This window comes from Syngnathus typhle, linkage group LG13 (assembly GCF_033458585.1).
Source record: "Syngnathus typhle isolate RoL2023-S1 ecotype Sweden linkage group LG13, RoL_Styp_1.0, whole genome shotgun sequence".
Taxonomy (NCBI): domain Eukaryota; kingdom Metazoa; phylum Chordata; class Actinopteri; order Syngnathiformes; family Syngnathidae; genus Syngnathus; species Syngnathus typhle.
This window is the reverse complement of record NC_083750.1, coordinates 11395494-11423144: the sequence shown is the minus strand read 5'-3', so window position 1 is coordinate 11423144 and position 27651 is coordinate 11395494. Positions and strand designations below refer to the sequence as shown.

At 42.5% G+C, this 27651-nt stretch overlaps 2 protein-coding genes across 2 annotated transcripts in view; one reads left to right on the top strand and one right to left on the bottom strand.

Moving 5' to 3' along the window:
- Window positions 1-1063: 1063 nt before the first annotated feature.
- On the top strand, window positions 1064-6984 carry septin2 (septin 2). The gene is made up of 13 exons (XM_061295522.1): window positions 1064-1211; window positions 2122-2163; window positions 2262-2376; window positions 3103-3189; window positions 3252-3375; window positions 3454-3588; window positions 3661-3778; window positions 3852-3953; window positions 4037-4182; window positions 4286-4369; window positions 5768-5828; window positions 5921-6010; window positions 6167-6984. The coding sequence occupies exons 2-12, from the start codon at window positions 2140-2142 to the stop codon at window positions 5996-5998; spliced, it is 1074 nt and encodes a 357-aa protein (XP_061151506.1). The 5' UTR covers window positions 1064-1211; window positions 2122-2139; the 3' UTR covers window positions 5999-6010; window positions 6167-6984.
- Window positions 6985-7158: 174 nt separating this feature from the next.
- The window catches only part of clstn2a (calsyntenin 2a), a 54056-nt gene continuing 33563 nt past the window's right edge, over window positions 7159-27651 (bottom strand). The window contains exons 3-18 of the mRNA XM_061295521.1: window positions 27244-27439; window positions 24973-25084; window positions 24319-24415; window positions 23267-23416; window positions 21820-22005; window positions 21075-21332; window positions 20473-20594; window positions 15291-15453; window positions 11445-11611; window positions 10974-11122; window positions 10655-10860; window positions 10404-10571; window positions 9611-9756; window positions 9304-9424; window positions 9025-9215; window positions 7159-8567 (exon numbers count right to left, since the gene is read on the bottom strand). Coding sequence (XP_061151505.1) covers window positions 8337-8567; window positions 9025-9215; window positions 9304-9424; window positions 9611-9756; window positions 10404-10571; window positions 10655-10860; window positions 10974-11122; window positions 11445-11611; window positions 15291-15453; window positions 20473-20594; window positions 21075-21332; window positions 21820-22005; window positions 23267-23416; window positions 24319-24415; window positions 24973-25084; window positions 27244-27439 — 2663 coding nt within the window. The 3' untranslated portion in view covers window positions 7159-8336. The remainder of the gene's footprint in view (window positions 8568-9024; window positions 9216-9303; window positions 9425-9610; window positions 9757-10403; window positions 10572-10654; window positions 10861-10973; window positions 11123-11444; window positions 11612-15290; window positions 15454-20472; window positions 20595-21074; window positions 21333-21819; window positions 22006-23266; window positions 23417-24318; window positions 24416-24972; window positions 25085-27243; window positions 27440-27651) is intronic.

Genomic DNA, 27651 nt, shown 5'->3' with positions numbered 1-27651 from the left:
CAAGCTTTTTAATAGCTTTCCTCCTGACATTTTGACAGTAGAATATGCTTTGCTTGACCCTGGGGGAGGTTGACAGAGATGAGGGGGGAGAGTGGAAAAGAGATCTTTGCCCAACAAATCATTTCATAAGACCTGGTGAAATTAATACACTTCTTGCGGGGCTGGGAGGATAAACCTGAGGTGGTCCCTATCAGCTAGTTTGTAATATAAACAAGTCAGCAGTCGATGAGGTACACCGACTGACTTTGGGGCACCACAGCATCGGGTTGAAAAGATCCCATCATGTAAATCAAGTTCTACCAGAAAAGTCACTCACCAAAAACCCTCAAACCCCCCTACAAGAGTGGGGACATTCTCGTAATATATTTAAAATCTGAAGTCATCACATGCAGCCACACCATACAAATGACAGAGCCCAGAGCAACTAAGAAGCTTATGGAAATAATGTTTTTTCGCCATGTGCTCAAGATATGCCTGCTGCAACAGCAAAGGGAATAGACTGCTATTTACCAACTTATCTCACGGCACTTATGGAGGCTAGAGGGAGAAAAACACAGATAGACAGGCAGAAAGGCTTTACGCAACATATTTTCCAGCCGACTCAGCCCCGGAGCTGGAATTAAGTATCGATGCTGATAGAAGAACAAGTCGGTCGGTCCTCCAAGCTGTTGTTCGCTGACATTCGTGTCAAACCGTATTTAATCAAGATACATATGAAAACTGCACATTGGAAAGAAAGCCAAGATCCAGAACTTCATAATTGTGAACTATAACTGCACAACAATAATAAAAAAAGCAAAACTACTGCTTTGATTAGATTTGTCCGGGACTTGAACCCAAGACACGTGCATCCTTAAAAAAATCATACCCCGAGATTAAAAGGCCATGTTGACCATATTGTAAACGTGTAAATTGACCAGCAGGGACTAACAAAGCATTTATTCAAATGATAGTGGAGCCATGATATAAGAAAAAAATGGATTTTTCCACATTCAACATGGCGGCGACGTTGACGTACATATCCAACGCTTTTAGCTCCCCATGCCGCGCGGTGCATTGTGGGTGTTTTCGGTGTGTTTGCTCGGAGGAAGCTGTGTACACCGGAATCTGAAGAATTCGAGGTGTCCGCCAAGCTAAACTCTTCTTCCCCGCCGCCGCTCTCTGCCTCCTCTTTGTCCTCTTCGTACTCAATTTTCCAGCGGACGCTGAAGGTAACGTTTAATTCAACCATCTCAGCATTTTTGTAAAAAAAAAAGTAACCACATAGGACATAACTGTTCGCTGTCGGGTAGTTGGCTAAAATTAGCATCGCGAGTTCAACAGGGAGCAGCTAATCAGCTAGTTAGGGAGTATTCGATTATGCTAAGAATTCTAAGTTAACCAGTCTGATTTTGACCTTTCTCCATCATCGATTTGGGATGTAACGTTGATTATTTGTTTTTAATTTTTGCGGATGTTACCCATGAGCTATGTTCCACACCCACTTGAGCGTTCACCGTTATAAAGAGCGGCTACGGTAATAAAACAGTCCACTTTTCTACGCGTCAAAATGTAGTACAAACTGAAATTTGTAGCCTGATCATGCATTCAAAATCTGGTGTTTTTTTTTTTTTGTCTTTTGTTGGATTTCCTGTTTGACTGCTACGCTTTAAAGTACAGTAGAATAAAACAGCAAGGCATCGTTTGGGGAAAACATTGATACCTCAAAAGTAGAAATGTTTTGTACCAGATTGCATCTTTGTTGCTGATTTGATGGCAGGTGAGAATGAAAAATTAAAAGTTGAAACGTTACTTACTGTCCACTACTCAGCATGTGAAAACATTGACTGTTTAAATTGGACCTGTTGCCACTTTATAATAATAGCCAAAGAAGCATATCACAAGTTGCAATAAAACTTAAAGGGAAAAAAAAAAAAAAAAAGCAGATCATGTGTTTTGTGTGTGTGTGTGTGTGTGTGGGGTGGGGGTGACATTCGAGCTCTCTCGCAAAGCAAACCAGACTTCCTGTCTCTCGCACTTCCAAGACTTGTAAGCAATCATGCATGAATCTATTTCTTCTGTTCCCATTCTAAAATGGATTTGCAAAGGCATTCCGTTTTTTTTGCTCTTCTGTCTTTGCAGGAACAGTGAAGAAAAACCATGTCGCAAGGTGACAAAATGAAGGTAAGCCTACAAAAGACATGTGCTGTACCCGCAGTCGTTTTGTGATGAAATGTTACTTTGTCTTCTCAATGAGATTCAAGTTATCTTTCTTTCTACAGCAGGGCCAGTTCACCAACCCCGAGACACCGGGGTATGTGGGATTTGCCAACCTGCCCAATCAGGTTCATCGCAAGTCCGTTAAAAAGGGCTTTGAGTTCACGCTTATGGTTGTAGGTAAGGCTACGACATCCGTATTAAACTTTGGGTGGGATTTGGTTTTGTCACGGGATTTTTTTTTTTTTTAGTAATTAAAAAAAAAAAAACGACACAACAAAACACCGCTGTGTTGAACTTTTGGACGGCAAGTGACATATTAGTCGAGTTGTTCAGCTGGAGTCTAAACTTCTGATGTGAAGGCTGTGACTCACCCGAGACCCCCGCCCCTCCCCCACTTGGGAAAGAGGGAGGGTGAAAGCTCCCTGCTCATCCTTTTTTCCTTTAAAATAAGCCCAGAGTGGAATGTGTCTTGCGCGCCTTCGGGGGATTGTTACAAACAGAGAACGAGGCTCGCTCGCTCACTCGCTCTTTTAATCACCTCACTAAATACTACTACTGTTATTACTGTTATTTCAAGTCAATTAAAACTTTTTTTTTGTAAGACTAGACAATCGCACATTTAGCAAAGATTGTTCTGTTGGAAATGCGCTGACATGATTCCTGCATCAAATGGTTGCTTGGGGCGAGAACGCCAGTTTGGCTGACAGGAAGTATGTTCAATGTACTATTATATTACGTTGAACAACATTCAGTTCTCACGCTGCTACTTTCTCTCAATAGGTGCGGTGAGGTCAAATTTCAGTTACTAAATCCGCTTCCTTGTCTGATTGTATCGGGCAACTTTTTGCATCATGATCCATTGAGCACTGAGCTGTTTTTTGTTCTTCTTCATTGTGGCAAAAGGTGAATCTGGACTTGGGAAATCGACCCTGATCAATAGCCTCTTCCTGACCGACCTCTACCCCGAGAGAATCATCCCAGGAGCGGCAGGTAGAACACCAGCGCTCGTGCGGTCACCTCGCCGAGCGTCACGCGCTTTCCTTCCCAAACAGAGAAAATCGAGAGGACGGTTCAGATCGAGGCGTCCACGGTGGAAATCGAGGAGCGCGGCGTCAAGTTGCGTCTGACGGTGGTGGACACGCCCGGATATGGAGACGCCATCAACAGCCAGGACTGGTATGGAAATTGGGAGCTCATGATGATTTGTGACAGCGCCAACATTTTACGGTCATCCAAGACTTTTGCTTTGACCAGTTTCAGCACCATTATCAGCTATATCGATGACCAATTTGAGCGCTACCTCCACGACGAGAGCGGTCTCAATCGGCGTCACATCGTCGACAACAGAGTTCACTGCTGCTTCTATTTCATTTCCCCGCTCGGCCACGGGTGAGCCCGCCCGCCCGCCGACCCAACACCACTCGCCGTCTTTGCGCTCAACTTGTCCCCCGCTCCTCCCAGCTTGAAGCCGCTGGACGTTCAGTTCATGAAGGCAATCCACAATAAGGTCAACGTGGTTCCCGTCATTGCCAAGGCGGACACGCTCACCCTCCGAGAGAGAGAGCGGCTCAAGCGCAGAGTGAGCAACACGCCATTTATCGTTGGGCTCGCCGGCTACTGGGATCACGTGCTGAATGTGTGACCCTGCTCAGATCCTGGACGAAATCGACGAACACGGTATCAAGATTTACCACCTGCCTGACGCCGAGTCGGACGAGGATGAAGACTTCAAAGAGCAGACCAGGATCCTCAAGGTAAACAAACGTGTCCTCGCTGAAAGCACAAAACTGTTCGTTAGCCAGCCACCCCGCTCATACGAGTCGCCGACCGTCCCCAGGCCAGCATCCCTTTCGCGGTGGTAGGCTCCAACCAGCAGATCGAGGCCAAGGGGAAGAAGGTGCGGGGTCGCCTGTACCCCTGGGGTGTGGTGGAGGTGGAGAACCCCGAGCACAATGACTTCCTCAAGCTGCGCACCATGCTGATGTGAGCACAAGTGCTATTTGCGAACCTCTGCCATATGAAAGCACAGACCACTCAATAGCTGGCCAAATGTTAGCGCTTTAAAAGATATTTCTGGCATCCACAGAACCCACATGCAGGATCTGCAGGAAGTGACCCAAGACCTGCACTACGAGAACTTCCGCTCGGATCGCCTGAAGCGCAGCGGCAGGTTGTCCTCCCATGGTTACATTCTGCCTCTGTCTCCTGCGTACGTACTACCTGTCTGTCTGCTTGCTTCTCTGCACCCCCCCCCCCCCCCGCCCCGCCCGGGGCCCTCAGAAAAACACCATCATTTGTATTTGTAAGACCTCGACACACACATGCGGGTCCAAATGGACAGCATTGTTTCTCTATCAAAGTAGATGACATCATTTCTAGATGTAGTTTGCATTTACGCCGAAATAACCTCCATTATATTTCTCCTAGTGTCAGTTGCACTGGAGTTCTAACTCATCAGTTTGCATGTCAACGACGCTGGCAAGCAGCTGGGCAAAGTAAAGCCGTTTTCGTTTCTCTCCTTAAACCGATTATAAATAAATAAAAATCAAGCGCTTAGAATACATGTTACAGGTTTAAATCAATTGGTTAATTATCACAGCTACGGTTCTTTTTTTTTTCTATTATAATATGGCAAATGTATTATAATTAAAGGAAATATATATATGAAGCATTTTAACAATAGAAATTGATTCTTTAAAAATGAGACCAAAAAGTACATTTGGTATATTTTAATCCATTTAAATGACTGTATTTTATGAAATCTTTGTTTAATTACACTGATGTCCCTGGCGGACTTGAGCACAATTGCCATTTGAACAAATCAATCATTGCCCTGACAATAGCTCCCAAAAAGTTGTTTTCAGTTTTCCCCTCGAAAGCCAATCCAGGATAAAGGACTGGTTTTACTTAGCCGCCCATCATGGAACATTGGAGGTACTGTTTTGTAGTTTGTCTTCAAGTGGGGGAGGTCTTGCTCTTCCCCCTGACGTTCACACCTGCTGCTGCTTCTGCTGCTGCTGCTGCTGCCTTTCTTCCAACTTGACTCCTCTGGTCTTTTGAGGCCCACTTTCCTTTAGCGGACGACTCCACTAACCCACTGTTCCTCTTTTCCCCACTTTTTGGCTTTTGTCATGTTTGCCTAATAGTTAGTAGCTGCACTCCTGCCATTTCAACCTCACCCAGAACCAACTTTTATAACCAGTGCACATCACTTAGACTTTGATTTTTTTTGGGGGGGGGGGGGGTTGTTTATTCACAGAATCACAAAATGTTCGGGATGCCTTTTGGAACTTGCCAGTGCTCAAACGCCTGATTTGAATTTTGCCAAAAGTTCAGACACAATTGACAACTCAAATAAATCAGACATGCCTTCAAACGTTTAAAAAAAGTTAAGTTCATCTGTAAAAATAAAAGTGGATTTGAGGGTCATCCTGCAATTCCACCCAGAGGCCAAATATCCCTATCGTTTTGTGACTAGTTAGAAGAAGAAGAAAAATCGCACACACGGGTTTAATTTGTCTTTAAAACTAGCATTTGAGTAATCTGTGCCACTATGTGACTGCTGCAGAAAGGGTCCGGAACCGGAGGAAATGGACAAGGATATGATTCTGCAGGAGAAGGAGGCTGAGGTGGGTGTTGCAACAGATGAATACAGCAATACCTCTGCCATTTGGAGGGGATAGGAGCAAACGATTTAAATGTGACTTTATGTGTCTTCCAGTTGAGACGAATGCAGGAGATGATTGCCAAGATGCAGGCCCAGATGCAGAAACAGGGCGATGGAGAGGGAGACGTTTGAAAAGATGATGAAGTGAGTAAGATCCTTCCAAATGTCGCCATGATTTAATTCACATCGAACACGCTGGCCAATCAAAAGCATCGGCACAGCACCGGCCCCTGGCAGATTGACAGGCTGCACTTATTGCCCTGCTTATTTTTTTAATTAGTTTTTTTTTTCTTATGACAGGTTATTCGTGGCACCACTTGAATTTGAAGCGAAGGACAGCTTGAGAACAGCAGCCCATCTGGTTCTTGACTTGTTCATTCAGTCCCACTTGGGATCTGAACTGCTGATAACTATAGTAAAGTATATTCAAACAGTGTTAAAATGACTTATAAATGTATATCCTCGCCGTTATATTCCTGACACTTTTAAACACATCATTTTCCAGTCACAATCAAATGACCCTTGAATCGAAAGTTTTTAAATACCAAATTGTCAGTTCCCCTTTCATTGCTTATATTGGCAAATTTGACATTGGGAGGACCTAAATGTTAAATTCTTGCCAATATTTTCCTCATCAAAGAGTTTGAGAGTTAAAAAAAACAACTCTTGTCAGTGTTCAAATATTTTTACGTGAGGGTGAAAAAGTATTTTGTTGCCCCCCCCCCCCCCCCCCCCCCCCCCAACGAGTAAAGATGTGCCATCAACTGTTACCGACGTTATTACTTTCTCGCATGCTACATTACATCCATGTCTGAGGCCATTTGAAGTTGCATGCACTCTTTTCTGTGAAGTCATTTTGAGTAGGACAAACTGAAGGCTATTATTCATGACAGGTTGTACTGCTCTGTGAAGTTCTGCCTCAGTGAGAGACAAATGTTTAATTCAAGGCAAAAAAAACAACAACGTTTTTTAACCTTTCCAATGTGGGTCCCATTGATGCCAATTATTCCCCTCACCAGCCAAACTGAGCATTCCTCTTTCAGCTATTTTTACCCAATAATAATGCACCAAATATTGTTCTTGATGTATAATGTTGTAATAAATGTTTTATTCTCAAATTGTAGGCTGGTGTTTTACATTTTATGCGTCCGTTGTCAATGGTAGAAATGTACACATAATGGATAAATAAAACGTCGAGCGTTTCAAATGCAACAATTACTTATGGAGGAGAATTGCGCCATCTAGTGGTGAAATAATAGAATACAGTGAGATGTTCAAACACGGACTCTATATAGATTCTAAAGTCTTTATTGGTCAATATACAGAAAGCAGTGGGATGACCACTACAAAGGGAGAAATATCGAACATTTGTTTAAAATAAGAAAACAATATATACAAAAGAACTGCTCATAACTTCCTTTACAAGGTTCGCTTAATGTATGTAAATGAGTTGCTTTGCACGACATGACGAATGGCTCACAATGATGACGTCACAACCAGCGTTAACAAGGAGAATGAGGGGTATGGTCATGTATTATGAAGTTATTCAAGTGGTCGATGGTTATTCAAGGAGTAGCTTAGTGACAAATTCTTTCGTGATGACAAGTCTTGTTGATATTTTGCAGGGAGTTAAAACAGCACTAAGTTTAAAACTCGTTTTTTCGAGTTTTCTTGGAGGCACTGGAGTGGAATTCAAAGTGAAGATGATCAGATACATCGGTGACCTCTGTCTTCAGCTAACAAGAGCAGACTACATTCGGAAACAGAGTGTCTGACCTTTTGACCTTCAGACATTTTTCTGATGGCAAGTACGTTTCTCTTTGATAGTAGTCATGCAATGTGATGTTTCTGAGCTAAGGGCACAAAACCTGAAGATGAAAACAAGGACACAGCAAAAGCCAAAGTTGAACTACTTCTCATCTCTTGTGTCACGTTGAAGGGGAATAAAGCGGTGTCAAGATCAACTCAAACAAGATGTGCGCAATAGTAAATAAACTCATTTGACATACAAACACAAGTCCAATCGCAATCTTAAAAAAAACAATCAGTGCTACAAAAGTAATCTGGAAAAAATGCATTTCATTTCAAAGTCACTACTCACAATAAGTTAGCCATATTCATAACTTAATGAAATGCCAAACAATCACTGCCCAAGTGCAGTTCCTTTTTCTTTCACTTTGATTTGAATAGAATCATTTCTTTAAATCCGAGCGCAGTGGTAATATTTAAATCGGGCTTCATTTTACAGTGCCTTATAATAATATTAAATTGGCCTTGCCAATGCCCGACAACATCATCATGAATACCATTTAGACTGCAGTTAAAATATTGTCCAGCAGGGGGAGATGTTTGATTGGAAATAACAGCAAGGGCTTGGGTCTGCGGGCGTGTGTGTTTGCAAGACAGAGAAAGGAGAGCGAGCGCTGTGTGTCCAGTACATGTGCAGACATATATTTGCTTGTGTGCGCGGTCAATATGTTAGGGAGGAATTGTGCCACTTGAGCTTCCTCTTCTTTTCCATTTGCATCGCCCCCTCATCTTCTTCGTCCTCCTCGTCGTCCTCTTCCTCCTCGTCGTCGTCATCGCTGTTATCCGACTCCACATTTGCCATTCCTCCCACATGTTCTTCATCCTCTTCTTCTTCCCCCCTACACAGCTCTTGGCTGGCTTCTTCACTGAGGGCATGAGCTCCTCTCACATTCTGAATTCCGAACAAAATCAGAACTGCTGTTTGCGTGCATGGAAGTTTTGTTGCTTCTGTTTTGTTTAACCACTGGTGGAAAGTAATGAAGTACACATACCGTATTTTCCGGACTATAAGGAGCACCGGACTACTATAAGGCGCACCATTAATGCATCGTGTCAGATTTTTAATCCAAATCAAATCATTCTCCATTTTATCTTTTATATTTCAACTTCAGACGCAACAAATTACTTTATAATCACAAAATAATGATCCATAGTCTTTTTGATTCATGATTCATAGTCTTCAGCGGGCCACCTATGATTGATTTCATGACACAATGCTACGGGCCAGTTTAAATTTAGGAATTTGGTCCATATATAAGGCGCACCGGACTATAAGGCGCACTGTCGGTTTTTAGGTGCGCCTTATAGTCTGGAAAATACGGTACATCAAAATGAGGTTCGCTAGTTACCTCCATAGGGTTTACAGTGATGTTGAGTGCAGACTTGTCCCAGTCCAGCTCAGGTTCTTTGGCTCCATCCTCTTCCTCTCGGTAGCTCTCCTGATGAGTAGCGTGGATTCTGTACACGCCAATTACCACAATGACCACCAGAGCGGCGATGCACACCACAATAACAACTGTGGCTGCTGGAGGTGCTGGTCCTGCACAAGAAAGTACAATTTAAACAGTAGAGTCGGACCATTTTGGGGTTGACCCATTTTTAAATACCATCATATATAAACGTCCTACCTGACATGTGGGAATTAGGAGCATGTATCATGAGTGGGTGATGAACGGCTCTCATGTACTGCGGCTGAGCGGGCATGTGATTGACATGCTCCACCGGCTTGACGTGGTGAAGAACACTGATCTGGAGTGGCACAAGAACACTTGAAGATTCAGAGATTGCAGCAAAAGACAATGCAAGGGAGTCAAGTGTGAGGAGGGGGAAGAAGACGGCAAGCCACTTGAACATGAGGAGGCTGGATAATCGTTTGGGATCGCGAGCAATGTGTCCTCAAAGTGGAGCTGGGTATAAAAAAGTAAAAAAAATAACCTCCAGGATGAATTCATTGCTGGTGTAACGGCCGTTAAGCTCCGAGCAGGTGAGTCGGAACCTTCTTTCAGTCAGGGTGGCAGGTCGCCAGTTCCTGTAGCGCACCTGACGCACTGCCTGCTCGTAGTGGGCCATGGAGTCCACCCCTGGCACATGCAAAAAGTCACGTTAACGCATTGCTTTGATGCAGCACCATATCAGGAAATGATTCCATTTCACTCAGAATATTTTTACAGTACAGTGACTATTGCAAGGGCTCTGGCACGGATCCCTGTGGTTCACCTATCTGTTGAAATATGATGAAAAAGTCTGCACAGCATATATGGGAAGATATTTTAAGGCGTAAATATTAGTATATATATAAAAAATGTGCAGTAAAACTGATTAGCGGCAAGCTTCTGGTATCTGGGGTCCTTTGAATGACTCAGAGGTCAGTTTAGTGATTTTTTTTTTTGGGCTGGCATAGCGTGCTAGTAGGCTCCCTTTGGAGATGCCTGAAGGCGTTAAAATGACCTCTGCAACTTTTTCAACATTTTGAACTGCCCTTTTTTTTTTTCATGCTCTAAAAAAACAAAACAAACAAACCAGAAAACAGTGCCTTTAGCAATAAAATAATTCTTGCACAAGACCCATGGTATCATCAATCCCTGACTGAGAGCACAAAACCAATCCACTACTTCAGTGACAAAAAGGTCACGAGCCATTGTCATAAAATCAACGTTGAACACAAAAATGAAAGCAGTGAACTTTCCAAAACACAATCTGGGATTCATCTGCAGGTGTTAAAACGTACCATATATTGATATTCCCGAGGTGGAGTTGGTGGCGTCGAGGTGTTTTCCCAGCAGAGCGCCGTGATGAATATGGAGGCTCTCTCTTTCAGGATTCAGCTCGTCCCCAATCACCAGGATATCACAGTAGTCCAAGTTATGCATCACCTCCATCACACCTGGCCTGCGGGCTGCACGCGGCGACAGAAAAAAGGATCCGACCATAAATCCCTCGCAGAGAGCACTGACGACGCATTTCCTGCAAACATCTCACATCCACTGAGGCCGTCTCCCTTCATTACTGTGCTGGTGATGTAGAGCTCCTTGAAAGGAGCCACGCCCAGCGGACCGCGAAGGTCACCGGCGGGTCTGACGAGTCGACCGGATCCCGTGATGGTGATTCTCGGTTCACTGGGCGGCTGCACCATGACCACCGCCTTGACGTCTGGGATGGAGAGACACGCGTCCTCCCCGAAACACCTGACACGTAAGCGATGGAACATGGCAACGGTGAATTGTGAGCGAGCGGGGTTGGTTTCATAAGATGGCCGTGATGGCTGAACGAATCCGGATTTAAAAAAATCTGCACTTACAGTACAGTGGTGCTGATGTGGAGCCGTCGCAGGCCCGGTGTTGGAAATTGCCGAGAGTTGATGTAGGACACCTTGGTCATGGCTGTGTTGATGCTGTCCAGATCCTCTCCTTCCACTACCAGCATTGACTGTGCAGGGTTGAAATGGAACTGCAAAAAGACGTGGCAAAAGATAAATAAATAAAATAGGAATTTGTAATTCCTACAGAATCCACCAGATGGCGCCAAACTTCTAATGAAACTCCTAAATTCACTTAGAGATAGTTCCTTGACAGCTAGCGGCCAAAATCTGGTATCAAAGTGATCCTATCGATCTATTTTAAAAAGAAATTGACATTGATGCCTAGATATTGATTATATCTAATAATTAATACACATCAAGAGGAGCTATGTGACTGCTTGTACGGCTATACAATAGCAGCAAGATGTGTGTGTGTGTATTTCTAACCCTTTCCCCCCAATAACCACACACCTTGATGTCCTTCGCTAGGCTTTCAAGGGAGTTAATATCGAGACCTTCTTTGCAGGCCTGCAAGCAGGAGATAACCTTCTGGGTTTCAATGCGGCCCGGGCGGATCGTCAAGCCCGACAAGCTGCCACGGAAATACTGGGTGAACCTCGGAGTCGCTACCTCGCCACCTAAGCGGGAATGAGGGAAAAGAATAGAGGAGATAAGGAACAAGAAGAGAAAGTAGAGAAGGGCGATAAGGGAGGTGAGGTTGAAAATAAGAAGTGGGTCAATAAAGGACAATTGGAAGGGAAGAGAAGAAAAAGTTCCATTTCAATGGGAGAAGCGTCATAGACAAAGTGTTCTAGTGATGTCATTAAGAATTAAACACTTAAGTTTCAATGTGCTGGTAACTTGAGAGGGGTACAACTATTTTTCAAAATGTACTTTTACAGCCTCTGTCTGTTTATATGGCGGTTTAGCGTGGGTGGGTCTGTCAAATATCCCCAACAAATGGGATGCAGGCAAAAAAATGTGTGCGACATGGCTCCGATTCACGTAATCATGTCAATGTGACGCGACAGGCGCTCAACATCTGGCACATCAGCGTCGATATTCTCTTGGGAATTTCGTGCACAAGTTTGACAGACGCAACGAATGCAACGCATGTTCATCCAAGATTGTTCCGCAAGTGTCACAGCAAGGGAATACGTCTTTTTCGAGCCAGCTGAATAAAGCTTCAAACTTGCAGAAAGTGTCACTTTGAATGAATATTCATGTCACCATTCTTGGACTCCTTTCATTTTCTGTGTTGCTCGTCAACTATTTATGCCACGTCAATGTTTGTTGACGGAGGAAATTCTTTTCTTTTAACTGTTGCCTCTGCTTTCTTTCTAAAGGAAAAGTCGAAGTGTTCTCCTGCCTCAGGAGACAGCATTTGGGTCACACTTAAGAGTGAGCGGCAGGACGTTTTTATCGCGCATTGCATTTGTAGTGTGAAACCAAGACGATAGAAAGCTGATATGAGAAAGAAAAAAATAGGGCAGATTTGGAATTAATGCAAATCAGTGCACAGTGTTATTATTTTTGTCCGTTTTTATAATATTATTTGATACGTCGAGAATTGAGATCCAATAATTGCAACGGTCCATGACGGGCGGAATGGAAAAATAAAACTAAATTATTCTTATATTATTTTTTTAAAATTTGCGTTTCACCGTTTTTTTTTTTATTGCATAGAATATTAAGAATCAAATATAGCCAACTACACAAAAATAAAAAACAACTTTTACGCGATGGAACTTTTCGACTCATAAGCGTCGCGACGCAGGAATGCTCTTGTGCTAATATCTCATCTTTGACCCTGACACCGGCCTGCCCATGCTGGTAATTAATCAGCGAACCTGGGACATGTTCAGGTTTTTCCTGGACTGGACGTTGCTATGCTGTGTGCCAAGATTTAAATCCCACAAGGAGACTGAAGACACGTCTTTCCAACATTGATGGAAATCCTGGACGGCTGGCCATCGGACATTTTTCCAAATCTGTGGATATTATAACCCTTGGACCACCTGCAGCGTTTCTCTGCAACAAACAGGATCCAGACACGCCTAAGGACGCCTCAACAATTTGACACTTTTGTCATTTGAAAAAGAAGTGATGGACAGCTCTGATCATCATGACCTAATCAATGCTTTGAACCTCAGAAGACTCCACCTTCTATAATGGTAAGTCAAGAATTTTTATTTTATTACGGCACAAACATGATTGTGGTTATCTCCACCTGTGGTTGTCTAGCGAGATTTGAATTTTATTCAGTTTTTATTTCAAAATGCAATGTGTCAGGGGGAGGAAAAAAAAATCAGGCCCACCTTGATTTTTTATTTATTTTTCCCAGGCCTACCTATTAGCCACACTCTGGCTCCGCCACTATGGACCCCATGGTGAGAATACCAAAAGGGCTTTTTTCAAACAGTGAGAAAAAGAAAACAGACACATTGTGCATGTTACATGCCAATATATTTCTCTTGCTGCCACGCGGTGGGTGGACAGAGTGTGCATGTCTGAGTCCAGACACTTGATTATTGTGATGTTGACTCCGGCCGGGTAAAAGGTTGGGGCTCGGCTAGTGAAATGGCAATCTTGCTCACTAATGGCCTGCAAAGTTATCAGTTGCAGCTTAGTGAAGCTTAAGGCAGCTTCATTGGGATGTAATAGCTGGCAAAGTTGTGGCCCATTCACTCTGCCTAATCCCTCCTTCAGGGCTTTCTCTCACAATCACAAATTCACAGAGAGAAGAATCAAGTCGGAAAAGGCAAAATGGCAGGACATGATGATGATGAAAAGGAAATTGCAATCAAGCTCAAGAGGGAAAGAATTTCAAATGAGCAGAGAAATGTTCTCTGGAAAGATGTTTTTTTCAAGATGGGCTTTGATTTAGGTGAGCTGCAGCGCCCATCACTGTTGTTGGTCTACCCCCCCCCCCCCCGCACATTTCTTTAAAATTTCTTTAAAATGAGCCGAATCATCGCACAGCAGCTCAAATCGACTCCAGCGCGATCATTGCCTCGTTCTTCTTCCCATTTGTTGCAACCTGTCGTTTGATCCCCGCTTTGCTCACGTCTCTCCGTTTCAAAAGAATTGTTCACAGCCCCAAGGCGTACATCTTAATCTCTTTATTTTTCTCTCCTACATTCTCCCGCATGTGTACTTCAAACGTGAATTTAATTCCAAATTGCTCGGCAGCGGCTTGACGTCCCGTTTCAATGTTTGTCGTGGGGTTTCAGTCCCAGTACAAATGACAGTAGTCAAAGTGACATAGTAATTGTGAAGGCGTTAGGCCGATGACATTGCCATGGCAACATAGAGGTGATCAAATTTGATTGGACAAATTCATCTGGCATCCAATTACACTTAGTGTAATTGTTTGGAATCCTTGAACCACGTGCAACATAGCAATTATAGTGAAATGTTAGGGAAAAGCGACTTCATATTTAATGTAACAAATTTTAAATCGTATTCTTACGTTAATACGGTAGCAAAGAATTGCCGCTTGTAGTTTATGAAGCACATCTTGCCCATTTGTGAGCGTGCCAATTTGAGATGGTCTGTTAGCGGGGAGGTCTTTAGTACAAACAACAGAGTAATTGCTTCCAGCGTGCGGTGGGATTCTCCACATTTGCGCGGGGGGCTTCGCTTTACATGCTGCTTTCCTTAGGCCATCAAATGGGCTCAGCGGTTCAACTCTTTCATTTGTGAAAGTGAACAAGACTGCAGCCAGGACCGTTACTCCATTTTATTGGTAGTGGAAAAATGGAGGCTTTTTTTCTGTTTGTTTTTTTGAGAGAGGCATTTATTTGTTCAAGTGAAGCTACCCGGTAACTAATTGGGACACTGTCTATTATTAGATTCAAAGGACAAACACTTTTTGCAGAAATATGATAACTCACCTGAGCTTTTCATTCAAATCTTTTTTCCAAACAATAATGTGAAGTAAAAACTGTGATCATGTGGTTGCACAAGTGTGCACACCCGCTTCAAATTGGGAATTCAGAATAAACCAATCACATTCAAATTCAAACAAATTGCAATTGTTCTAGTTGGCTTTTCTCTCCCTTTTTTTCCAGCCGAAGCCAAAAGCTTCTGTGCCGCACCGACTGCTACTTCGCATTGTTCATTTTAGCTTTTGCAGAGCAACGCATTAACAGTTAGAAAAAGTTATGAAAATATTCAAATCAGTCTATTTTTTTTTTTAACAGGGATCACACTTTTTATATATTCACTGTTAATATAACATCAAACTAGCAGAAACAGGAACGTAAGGTGTAAATGAAAAAGGTTCATCTGACACGCTAAAACAAACACACCAACCTTGCCAGCAGGCGCCCACTGTGAGCTGCGTATCGATCTGTGAGGCATGGATTGGCCAGTCATCTGTCACCAGGTAGGGTTCATAGGTCACTCCATCCACAAAGAGAGTCACAGCAGGAAATTCCACATTGATCACGTAATAGTGCCACTCTTTGTCACAGATCTGCAGAAGGGAATAAAAAGTAGACGAGTCAGTCACTAGGCAACAAGACATTATTTTTTTTTTTTACCTTACTACATCATATGTCAACCAAAGGGAAGGTAGTTACTAAAGTAGGATAGTTATGCATTGTTTAGAGAAAATGACTCATCTCAGTTTTGGATGGTTCTGCTCGTGCCTTTTTGCTGACAGCTAATGGGCTGTTCATTAAAATCCAAGAGGACATACGTTGAGTGACAATCCATTTAAAATGAGTGTTTCACCAGGTTTTTGATGGCTGCTGGATTTGACAGTCTCCGGCTTGAAAGGTGGCTGCTGATGCGTTGCTTTGCATGGATGTCTGAATCTCAAATTAGGAACACTCAGTTCAGTCAAGCGGCCGTTAGCATTTTTTTTTTCCCCTGCAATAATTTGGGAGTTCTTTTTAAAATATAGACCCAGTGGTGGCAGTTATATTCTTGAGGTATTATAACAACATCGGGAGGTGGCAGTCAACTCAATTTTCTGACAAGCAGCATTATGTTAGACAGTGAACAATTCTTTAAAAAATTAAAAGCTCCCACTTGTAGTTTACGATTACACATTGCATACTAAAAAAAAAAAAACACATTACCCACAGTCATATATTCTTTATCCTCTGCAGAAAAAAAAAATCACTCTCCTGCAGCTGACTAAGGAGCTGTTTCCATATTTGTATTTTTATATTAAACTGCCCCCTGCTGGCCAAAGCACACACACCAGAAGAACCTCAGCGGAACTGATTAACCTTCATGAAAAAAAATGTAGACACCCATTTGTATATTATGTGCTTTAGATATCTGCTTGAAGCATTGCATGGGGATCTGCCATGTTCATTCCAGAACACAAATATATGATCTCAATCAAAGAGCAGCATTACTTGAACGGCTTTGACTGTGAATCTGCTTTTGAGGCATCAGGGAGTATTGAGGCTACTTTGATATGCCGCACTTGGCGTGAAGGATTGAGTTGATTTATTTGCACTAAAGAGGGAAATATCTTTTCATTTGCCACGGAAAGATAGAAAAACAGCAGGAATGAATGTGTTTCTAATCGCTACACGCACCTCAAAACATTTGCTGTTTATTATGGCAGTGAAATAAACAGGAAGTGGGAATTTAAGATTTGATACTTATACTTTGTGCAGCATTTGCATGTATTTCTAGAATGATAGCGATACCATCTTATACTACAATCGATATATATTATTATTTTTACTTATTTGGAATAAACGTTCATTTGTATCGTCTCACATTTTGGATTTGGATATGCACTTGACTTGACAAGTGGAATTAATTGCTTTTTAAAGGATGTCTGGCTGAGTGCCTGTGGAAATGAGTGCTAAGTTGGCCAGGCCAAGTCGAATATCCGATCTGATTATTCTTTCCTCTGACTCGCCACTTGCTACTGTTTTGGATCTCATTCACATGATTTGATTTATTTATTTATTTTTAAATTTGTTATACTGATTACAACCCCTCAAGGGGAAATTCAGTTTAATCTTTTTTTTTTTTGTAAATCATACAGCACACACGAGGGGCCGTGCAAGGAGAGTGTGAAAACGATAATATATCAATAACTCAACGTTGCTCAAACGTTAATATCACACAACACACAAAATAAACACGTAAAGTTTACTTTAACAAATTAGTCCTCATCCACGAATCCATATTGGTCCATATCTAAGGCGCACTGGATTATAAGGCTTTTGAGAAAGTTGGAGCTTTTTCAGGTGCGCCTTATAGTGCGGAAAATACGGTAATCTTAGTCACTCGTTGACCAGTACTTTGGAAATTTGAATTCTTCCATTCAGCTTTAAATCTTTCCCACTGTTAAGGGAGAGATGGGATGAACTTCAATCTGCCTGAGTAGCGGCCCATTGAAGTCTTAACTTCAGCACCTCAGTGATCCATCCCATCTGCTCGGAAACAACGGGACGCTTCTAATCAGCCCAACGCAGTGAGGGAGTCGCGCCACAACAAGCACTTTGCAAGCAAGAAGATAAGTGAGGATGCGTCGCAGACGAGGGCCAGGACGTTCAATCGCGACCGCTTCCGCTATTCATTCGCAGTAATCGGACTCAAGACGTGTACCTTCATGATAAATGATGCTCCACAACCGTTTTCACGGCAGTGAAATTGGAACACTTATCTGCGATTCACAACACGCCATGGCGTCGCCCAGCGCTAATTGTGCTCCCTCCCAAACGGCTGCCGGCTCAAATAAATGTTGCTTTCTCTTTAGCTTAAATCTCAACCTGTAAATACAGCGTTCCCCCACTATATCATCATTCACAAATTCAGGGAATTTTCGGCAGGGTTACTTTCAAACGTTCTACATCACGTACAGTAGCTTGGCTAACCATATTAAGTCAAATTTAAAGGACTTGAACTCAGTCAGTGGCATTGACGGTTATAGACGTCAAAGATATTAACTGGGTTAGCAGTGAATGAGATCAAAACAAACTACCGTATTTTCCGGACTATAAGGCGCACCAGACCATAAGGCGCACCTTCAATGAATGGCCCATTTGAAAACTTTGTCCTTATATGAGGCGCACCGGACTATAAGGCGCACCATTAATGCATCCTGTCAGATTTTTAATCCAAATCAAATCATTCTCCATTTTATCTTTTTTATTTCAACTTCAGACGCAACAAATTACTTTATAATCACAAAATAATGATCCATAGTCTTTTTGATTCATGATTCATAGTCTTCAGCGGGCCACTTACGATTGATTTCATGACACAATGCTTCGGGCCAGTTTAAATGTAGGAATTTGGTCCATATATAAGGCGCACCGGACTATAAGGCACACTTTTGAGAAAATTTTAGGTTTTTAGGTGCGCCTTATAGTCCGGAAAATACGGTACTCTTTTTTTTTTTTTTTTTTTTCCATTCTGCTTTGTTATTATGCCCGCCAAGCAAACAGAAGCAAAGCTATAGTCTTAATTCACATTTGGTCAAGTGCCCGTGCATTGCTATGAGTCGTAAAACAGGAGAAAGCAAGTTTGCGCTGTAATGTGTTGCGTAGAAGGTTTCATTCAGAAGTCACATTCCTTCGCTTGTGTTCAATCCATTTGGCAAATGGAGGCCTCTTTCCCGCTCCCTGCCAACGGTCTTTCACGGCTCTCTGCCTCCCCCTCTCTAGGGTGACAATTGAAAAATCAATACAGCTAAATGGAGTTGCAGCGGAAGCCATTGAGTGTCCTTCCTAAGTGCAAGAGGAACGAGGAGGACAGTGAGCGGCAGTTCCGACGCGCCGTAGTCGCCTCCTCCCTCTTGCCCCGACAACGTTGCTCGCAAATCCCGCCGACCTTGTGCTTGGCTGCAGTCCAGCTCTCGACTGTACTACTCATCTATCCATCGGGACTGTTTAGGGCACATGTCAAACTCGAGGCCCGGGGGCCCGATACGGCCCGCCACATCATTTTACGTGACAAATTGTGCATCAAATTCGTGTCGTTACTCGAATTGCAAATTTCACTTTTAATAATATCTTTTATTAAAAAATTAGTTTGACACCCCTGGGTTAGGGCAACTAAAACAACACTGACTCAACAACATGTAATTCATTCATCCATCCGCTAAGAACCGTACCTGCAGAATATGTCTTATGAAATCGTTAAGTTATGACCAAAGGCGCCTTTTTACCTTGCAGCTATATTTTTGGAAAGAAATTGTGTTTTAGGTTTCTTTGACCTTACCTGTGTGGCTTTAGGGTATATCACTTTTTCATGACGTTAGCTCAGATCCAAAAAGCAGTGCTTTTGGCTTAGCAGTTTCCAGCCAGGCCGGACAATAACACAAACGGCAACTCGCTCATTTTCTAGCCGCTTCACGTTCCCGCGTGTCTGGAAACGTGGATTGTTATACTTCATGTTCCCTAAATATTTACTTTCACACGTCTGCCCCTCCCCTTTTTCTTTTCTTTTCATTTTGTACATAGCCTTGTAATGTGATTTCAAATCCAATTATTAAAACGTATAAGTTGATTCAGAATAGTCTCCATTTGGACCATGATGCATTTAAAAATCCACTTGAGAATGTTTTTTGCCGAGTCTGTTTTAAAACGGTTTAATAACTGGTTGCACCATCTTTAAGACGAAAATAACTGCAGTGTGAGGTTCGCCTTTTTGTATCTCGGGAGAAAAAAAAACGAGAACGAAAGATGAAACAATGCAGATAATAAAACAAAACATAAGAGAGTCTAAACAAACTAAGAGAAAAGACAACATGTTTATTTTCAAAAGACTAGAGCAAACCAAATTTACTTTTCGCCTCACTGGTTGGGAGGGAATTTATGGGAGCAGGGTTCGGTGACAAACAGCATCGAAATAGACCAGAAGAACTTTTGATTCAGTGAAGACCTTGAAAGTGGGGGGGAAATAAAAAGAAGTGCCGTATTGTACCAATTTCGGGCTAGCGGAGGGTGACAAGACAACAAAGCAGTATTATTTGTCATCCTGGGAAGGGTTGCCGCCATTGATCGAGCGATGGAGCTGAAAAGCAACTGAACTGTAGCGTAGTTTTTGAAGAAATCGGAAATTCTAATCGTTGTGAACGCTGTCCAAAATGCACTTTTTGAGCTTTAAATATTTCTTGCTTAAAATGGTTACATCTATGCTATTTTTAAAGTTTTAACATGGCAACATCAATGCTATTTATTAGCCTCTCTATGACATTTTGCATTGCGCGTTAGCATTAAGCTAGTGGTCTTCGTAAAAAAAAATGGCGTTCTTTTAAACGTCACGGTTTTGTTACACGCTGAATTCATTTGACGGTAAATTTGTTTGCTTAAACATTTGTTCATCAGACTCATGGAGAATAACGCTCGGAATACATCTGATGCTACAATTTTACATTAAAAATGAAACATGAATGGAGAAAACAATCACACACACACACACACACACACACACACACACACACACACACACACACACACACACACACACACACACACACACACACACACACACACACACACACACTCCTTACCTGCTCCAGCTTCCAGTGGAATTCAGCAGGTCTGAAAGTATCAAGTTGGCTGAAATCTCTTCTAAGCAGGAAGACCAGCCGGCAGTTGTGAATATATAGAGAATAATGATGGCGGTTCATTTCTGCAAAACCATCCACAAATACACATGCAGACAGCTGAGATTACTTTTTTTTTTTTTTTGGTCCCCCCTCAATGTGCCTCATATATTTCCAGCTGCGTGAAATGAAGTGCTTAGGCGAACTCAACATTTTTTGTCATTTGAACCGCCGCTGTTCAAATATAAATACAGCCATATTTTGGGAAAAACATATCTATCATAGCAAGTGTTGTTCTTTGGGTTTGAATAAAATAAACACAGTGATAACGTTCAAATCAGTGTGAGATGTTATCAATTTTCTGCCGCCTATCTGGAACTGTTTTTTGGTAGCACGTTGCGTTGTTTTGATCCCTCACTGTCTGGGTTCGGAGAAAAAAAATGAGATTGGGCATTACTATGCCAACACAGAGCCAATGTTATTTGATCAGGACATTTGCTATGTTATGTTAGCACTAGCTAACATTTTGCAGGTTTTCACAAGGTTTGGAATTGAAATGTGCTCACCAGTTTTATCAGAGTTGCACAGCAAAGTTTCCTTCTCAGCTCTGAGTCCCGGACTGGGGCCGTGTTTCATCCATGTCGCAACGGTGAACTGATCCGTCAGGTTTTGGGGCACCACGTGATCGGGAACGTTGGCTGCCTGCTGTCCGTCAAATCTGTAGATGAGGTCGCTGTCACGGCCACTGTCGCTCACGAGAGATGCGGTCCAGTTGGTGGATGGGCTCGGGGCGGGGAGAAGATCTGTACTGCCCGACGCTGCGCCTGTCGGAAACGTAATTTCAGAAAGACAGCTTGAGGGATCTTTGAGTGTCTGGGAAGTCACCCCAAAAAAATAACGAATAGTGAACCGCAAATAAGCGGGGGACAACTGTAAATACAATGCAAGCTGATTTTAGCTTAGCTGTCTTTGGCTAACAATGAGATCCAGAATATAAATGGAATGCAATAATGAACATGTCACACTTTGGAATGGCCTCGGAGACTTAATTAAGAATATTAAATGGAATTCCACGACTACAAAAGGCACACTGGAAATGTTAATAAAACGGAGCGAGACATCAAATGTAATTTCTTACGTTTAATTAAAATCTCATTGTCCCTCATCATGACAACCCTCTGCTGTTTAAGATGTTCCAAGCGGGCATTTCAAATCAATCCCTCTTTTTCTTTGATTCTATTATTCCAACAGTTGCTTCCACTGCAACCTAATTCTGCCCCCCCCCCCCCCCCCCCAGATGTTTCTACTCACCGCAGAGTTTTTGCAGAGACTTCTCAGAGTACGTTTCTCGATCGCAGCCCTTCCCGATGTGACTTGTCTGAAGCTCCACCGTGACTTTTATCCCAGACAAGGGTTCTCCGCATGTTTCCAAGTGCAACTTGGGAAAGAGACCCTTGCTGCCAGTGCCCGGCTCATAGTCCACACGTTTGTTCCAGCCTGGAGATTAAAAAAACAAGTTGTGTTATTGTTAGATTATCTATCTACCTGTGTTGCGCCAGCCATTGTTTTAAACATCACTTGCCTGAAACCTCTTTTTGAGAAGAGTTGGAACGTGCCAGTAAGTCAAATTTATTTATATAGCATATTTGCTCAATGTCTACGTTGCCATCTTTTAACACGCTTAGATCAATATGACATTTAAATAAATGTAACTGGTGCAGGATGTCGCCGTTTCCAGAATGTGACATTTGATTCATTAGCCTTGTGTATAAAAAAGACTGCTCCTGTCATTTTCACATAAAATGTAGGGGGGATTAGTACATAATGGGTGTTGAGACATGAATATGAAAGAAGAACTAGTTTTCTGTCTTGTTCCAATCCGTTAAGTGGGTGCAGCAAGAGTTGTTTTGAAGCTCTAAGGCGCTTCTTCGCTCTTGGCGTCAAACCGCATGACAGGTATATTTAGAAAATTCCCTGTATTTGTCATTTCTTGTTGTTTGGGAGTATTCACGTGTGAGCAAACCATAATGTCTTACATCCAAAAAAATGACCTTTCAACTGAGAACAGAGCTAACTGCATTTTGGCTAAATGCCGCACGGGCTGTAAAAGGTCGGAGATGTTTTAAGAATGGCAGGAAGGAGGAAGAAGAGTTCTTTCTGATTCGAAGTTTCTCACTTTTCTTCTTTGAGTTTTTTTTTTTTTTTTCTTTCTTTTTTTGATCTCCTCCTCACTTTTATTCCTGGCCTGAGCGAGTTGGACTTGTGAGATGCTGTCAGCGCTGACAGGTGAGGCAGCAGGAAAAAAGTCAGGCTCCAATTGCAGACTCCCATGTTGATGGAAACGCTCCCAGCCCATTTTTTCTCTCGAGAGCTTTTCTTTCATTATTATTATTATTTTTTTTTCCACCACAGGGTTTGATTTCCATGAGAGACATTTGGTCTAAAATGAAACTAAATTCCCTGGAGGAAACGGGTGCGCAGGCTTCAATTTCACACTCACCGGCTTCTAAATATTTCCACAAAAATAATAAACAGTCATTATTGAATTATACAAGGAATATTCCAAAATGCAGTTCCTTGGCTGGTCAAAAGAGATTTGTTCACGCTATTTTCAACACTTTATATTGGCTGATAAAAATAACAGATGGTGTGGTGACAGACCAATAACGTTGATTTATATATATATATATATATATATATATATATATTAAAAAAAAAAAAGACATAGGTTTCCGCCCGTCCCTTGGCTATTTCTGACCTTGCCACCCAGCTTTGCAGACAGGCTTGACATCAATATGCACGGCCACATCCTCCTTTGCCGTCTTCTGACCGCAGTCAAAGGCTGTCACCATAATCTTGTAGCTCTGCTCCTTGTCATAGCTCAGTCGCTCCGTGTTTCTGATATTACCTAAAGGCCACCAAAACAAAGTAGTAATGAGTCAACACTCTGTTTTTCCCTCATTTGGCAATTCCGGTTAGTTTGCAAATTGTCTTCTTAATTGCTTGTATACAAGGTTTCTGGAGTAAGATTAAACTACCGATTTATGAAAATGTGTCGGCGAGAGAGCCGTTCTTCGCTAAGGTGTCCCTTCATTGCTTTTCAAAAAGGAAATGTCACTACAGGGGTCTTGCTCCACCCCAGTCGTCATGGTAACAAAAGCCGTAGTCTGCATTTGCATCACACCAAAACAATGTGATATGAACCAGAGTGTGTAATAATTCGTCACCCTTTGTGTTGTTTGAGCAAAGAACGTCAAAGACTTTTAACTAACACAGCGGAGAACTTTTTTATTTATTTTTTTTTACGTGTCCATGAAAGAAATATCCAAACGCTCACTCGATTCCATCTCATCTCCTTTGTTACGCCGATTCACTCAACGAAAATATACAGCAAGAGAGAGTCCCATAAAGTACATGAAGGCCTCCGGCTGGCCCTTTTCTTTGAATCTTGCTGAATTCATCCAGATCAACACAGTGTGGAAATGGACGTTCATGGAGGAGCAAGCAAACAGCCCAAAGCTGAAACGTTAGACATGCGCTGAATAGAAAACGATTGAAAATCAATCCCAAAAATGTCCTCCAGCCATCAAAGAAGTGTGCAGAGACACCAGCCTAATAGATCTTGGTTCTAGTTTATTCATGCTTTATTTCCTGCCACTATTAACTATGAGAATTATTAGTAGCAGTATATTGATAATACGTTCTAACTAATGATGAGAATTTTATTTTGAGGTGAAAATAAACAGCCACCTGTCCTTTCCCTTGCATATTTTTAATATGTTGCATACACGCACACACACACAGACTCACCATTGCGGTCGATGGCAAATGGCGTGCCTGGAGTGACAATTTCATAGTTGCAGATCTGACTGTACTGTGGAGAACAGTCCTGGTCCCAAGCCTCCACCTGTGACAGCACAAAATACACTTCAGCTGCTGGCTACCGAGCAGTGGCGGAACTAGGATTTTTTTTTCTTTGGGGGGGGGCCATGGGGATATCACAAAATGTTTCCTACTGTAGATGGAGCGAAATGGAGAGGAAAACTCCTAAAAGTCAATTTACCGTATTTTCCGCACTATAAGGCGCACCTAAAAACTTCTAATTTTCTCGAAAGCCGACAGTGCGCATTATAATCAGGTGCGCCTTATATATGGACCAATATTGAGCCACTACAGCAAGCGTGTCCAAAGTCCGGCCCGTGGACCAAATGTATGTGTCTTATATATGGACAAAGTTTTAAAATGGGCCATTCATTGAAGGTGCGCCTTATAATCCGGTGCGCCTTATAGTGCGGAAAATACGGTATATATTGTAAATATGATCTGACCTGGCACCTGGTCCGATAATATTTGGAGGGGGGGCAGTTACCCCCCCCCCTTCTAGATTGTGTGTATATATTGATGACTTTTAAGTTCTAGCCATTGCAGTTCAACCACAGGCGTCGTATAGCGTGAGCAAAATACCTGCAAAATGCTGTCGTAGATCTTGCCTTCGGTTACTGCCGCTTTGTACAGAGGCTCCCGAAACACGGGGCAAAACTCATTGACGTCATCCACCTGGACGTGCACCACGGCCCTGGGAGAAAGCATGAAATGCATGGATGAGAAACATCGTGTCGTTTGGAAGTGATTGATGGAGAAAACGGGCAGCAGAGACAAGATGCAAAAAGATGGATGAAGGAAAACGGGAACCGAGGAATCCATTAGCGGTGATCAAACTTAATTAAAACCTTTTTTGTGGTCTATCTTAAGAATAGCCAATGAAGACAGAGGGGGCATTTATAGGAGAATACAGTCCTAAAAATAGAAAGCCGCCCATTTCTCTGGAGCACCTGCGATGAAATTTGCTTCGCGGAATTTCAAAGCGAAGCAATGATTCACTCAAGTTTGCTTTTTCCGTGACCTTCCCTGTAACTTGTGTCTGAGGACGCACATCTGGCAAATTAATGACATTAGCTTAATGAGGCCTATTTAGAATGTCATGCCGTGATAAGGACACGTACACACACACACAAACGGACATGGCGCGCCATTCATCTTCCAGCGGAGAAATTCATCCCAGAGCTCCCCGAGCTCATAAATTTCCCTTTACCTCGCCGTCTCTTCGTACCTTCAATAGCAAGCATTCAAATTTGCACTGCTTGTATGAGTGAAGCGGCAGCGGCTTTGATTTGCTACTGTCAATGCCAGACGCCATGGATGTCACTGTCAATCACAACCAACGCCTGCACGCTCTCCGACGTACACGCAATCCTGTCAACAGACGTCGTCAGCACGCCTGAAGTGACGGCGGTCGATGAAAAGGAGGGCTGCGCCGCCGCTGCCGCCGGTACAGGGAAATATTATCATCGCAAGCATAAGTACATATTGTTATCATCTATTGTGGCGGTATACATTCCAGAATAGATGATTTGAGTCAATCTATTAAGAGGAAAACATCAATTTAAAAAAAAAAAAAGACATCAAGAGGTTCACAAAATAACAAAACATTCTTCAGAAAATGCTTCGGGGAGGCAAAATTCAAGGAAAAAATCTGAAACTATCCAAAAGTCTGGTGTTATTAAATCAGTGCTTCTCAATTATTTTCTGTTACGCCCCCCCTTAGCAAGAAGAAAACTATTCGCGCCCCCCCCTCCCCACCGTGACTATCCTAACTTGTCTTGTAAGTCGTAAAATGTTGCACTGTCGCAAACGTCACAGAAGTAACAATGAGAGCGCCACTGCCCCCTGCTGGGAAGATGCGCAATTACACTTTATTCTAGTACTGCAAAAAAAAAAAGCCTGTTCCCCAGGGTCACACGCGCCCCCCCCAGGTATAGCACGGCGCCCCCCAAGGGGGGCGCGCCCCACTATTTGAGAAGCACTGTATTAAATGAATAAATATGACAAATAAAAAATAACAAAATGAAAATAAATAAAATATATATATATTTTAAATTAAAAATAAATTAAATTAATCTGGTATGGCTCTTGGGGCAGGGCAAAGCATATTTCAGGGTGCCCGTGCAACCCCCCTTCTAGCTCCGCCACTGCTGCTGGGAAACAAAGATTTGCAATAGAAGAAAAAAGGTAAGAAGATAGGCTAACTGTTAGTTTAACTGGTAACCACATTACGTTTTCAAAGCCATAGCACCAGGCTACTTCCAGAACGGGAGTGACGACTGCTGACCCGAACGAAAAATAATTTTAGTTCTACACCAGAAAGTTGCGGCTGTGTCTCACTCGTTTAAATCCGGATTTTTTTTTGTGTGAAAGCTTTTGTGCATTTGACAGGCTCTCCGGAAATCATTTGTGTCGCTGTCTTAGTAGAACTGATGCAAAAGTATTATTCATGTTCTAGTCAAGCTTTTCTTCTATCTCACCTCAGATGTTACACACGTGACTCATTCCAAGCGAGAGAGCATTAGCGCTACAAGACAGCTTGAATAATCGCCTTTGTTATAACTGCATTTCCATTGTGCGGCAAAATGAATCGGTGACGGCAAAACAAAGGCGCCCGCCAAGCCGTCATACACAAATGATTATTCCAACTAGAAAATTATACCATTTTCACATTCTCTCAATTCATGTCAAGTCGATCTTGTAAATTACATTTGCAATTATTTTGTCATGTAGGATTTTGTGGCTTTGAATCAGTGGGAAACAATTTGAAGTGTGAATAAAATTGCTAAAATACTTTGATGAAATAACACGAGGGCTGAAAAAAAATGTCGTGCATGCTCATGCCGCACTCACTTGTGGGATTTCTTCCAGTCGGCCCCACCGGGTCCAGCTCCGCAGTCATAGGCTTGGATAATGAATGTGTATTCCTTCTGGCTCTCGCAGTCCACAGGGCCACTGGCTCTCAGTACGCCTTCTCCTGAGGTGCGATTCAACACCTCTGCCTCGAAAGGAATGTCCTGGCCATAAATCTTAAAGGCACAAATTTCCCCTAAAAAGACAAGCAAAAACATGGAAGAGTGTTTTTCTTTTTTTTTTTAAGCCAGTAATTACTTGTCGACCATATCTAATCTGTTGGAGTCAATCGGTGAAAGCAGAACTGCCCTCCGAGCAAGGTTTAGATATCACAATGAAACGAGAAACTCCGGTCAAGGCCGTATCGACAAAATAAATGAAAGGGGTGGACTTGATGAGATATAAAAA

Excerpts from the sequence above, each read along its gene's own strand:
- septin2 (XM_061295522.1), top strand. The coding sequence starts at position 2,140 with ATGTCGCAAGGTGACAAAATGAAG. Across the intron at positions 3,779-3,851 it reads GAGAGCGGCTCAAGCGCAGA|ATCCTGGACGAAATCGACGA; the intron begins GTGAGCAACACG and ends GACCCTGCTCAG. Across the intron at positions 4,183-4,285 it reads AAGCTGCGCACCATGCTGAT|AACCCACATGCAGGATCTGC; the intron begins GTGAGCACAAGT and ends TGGCATCCACAG.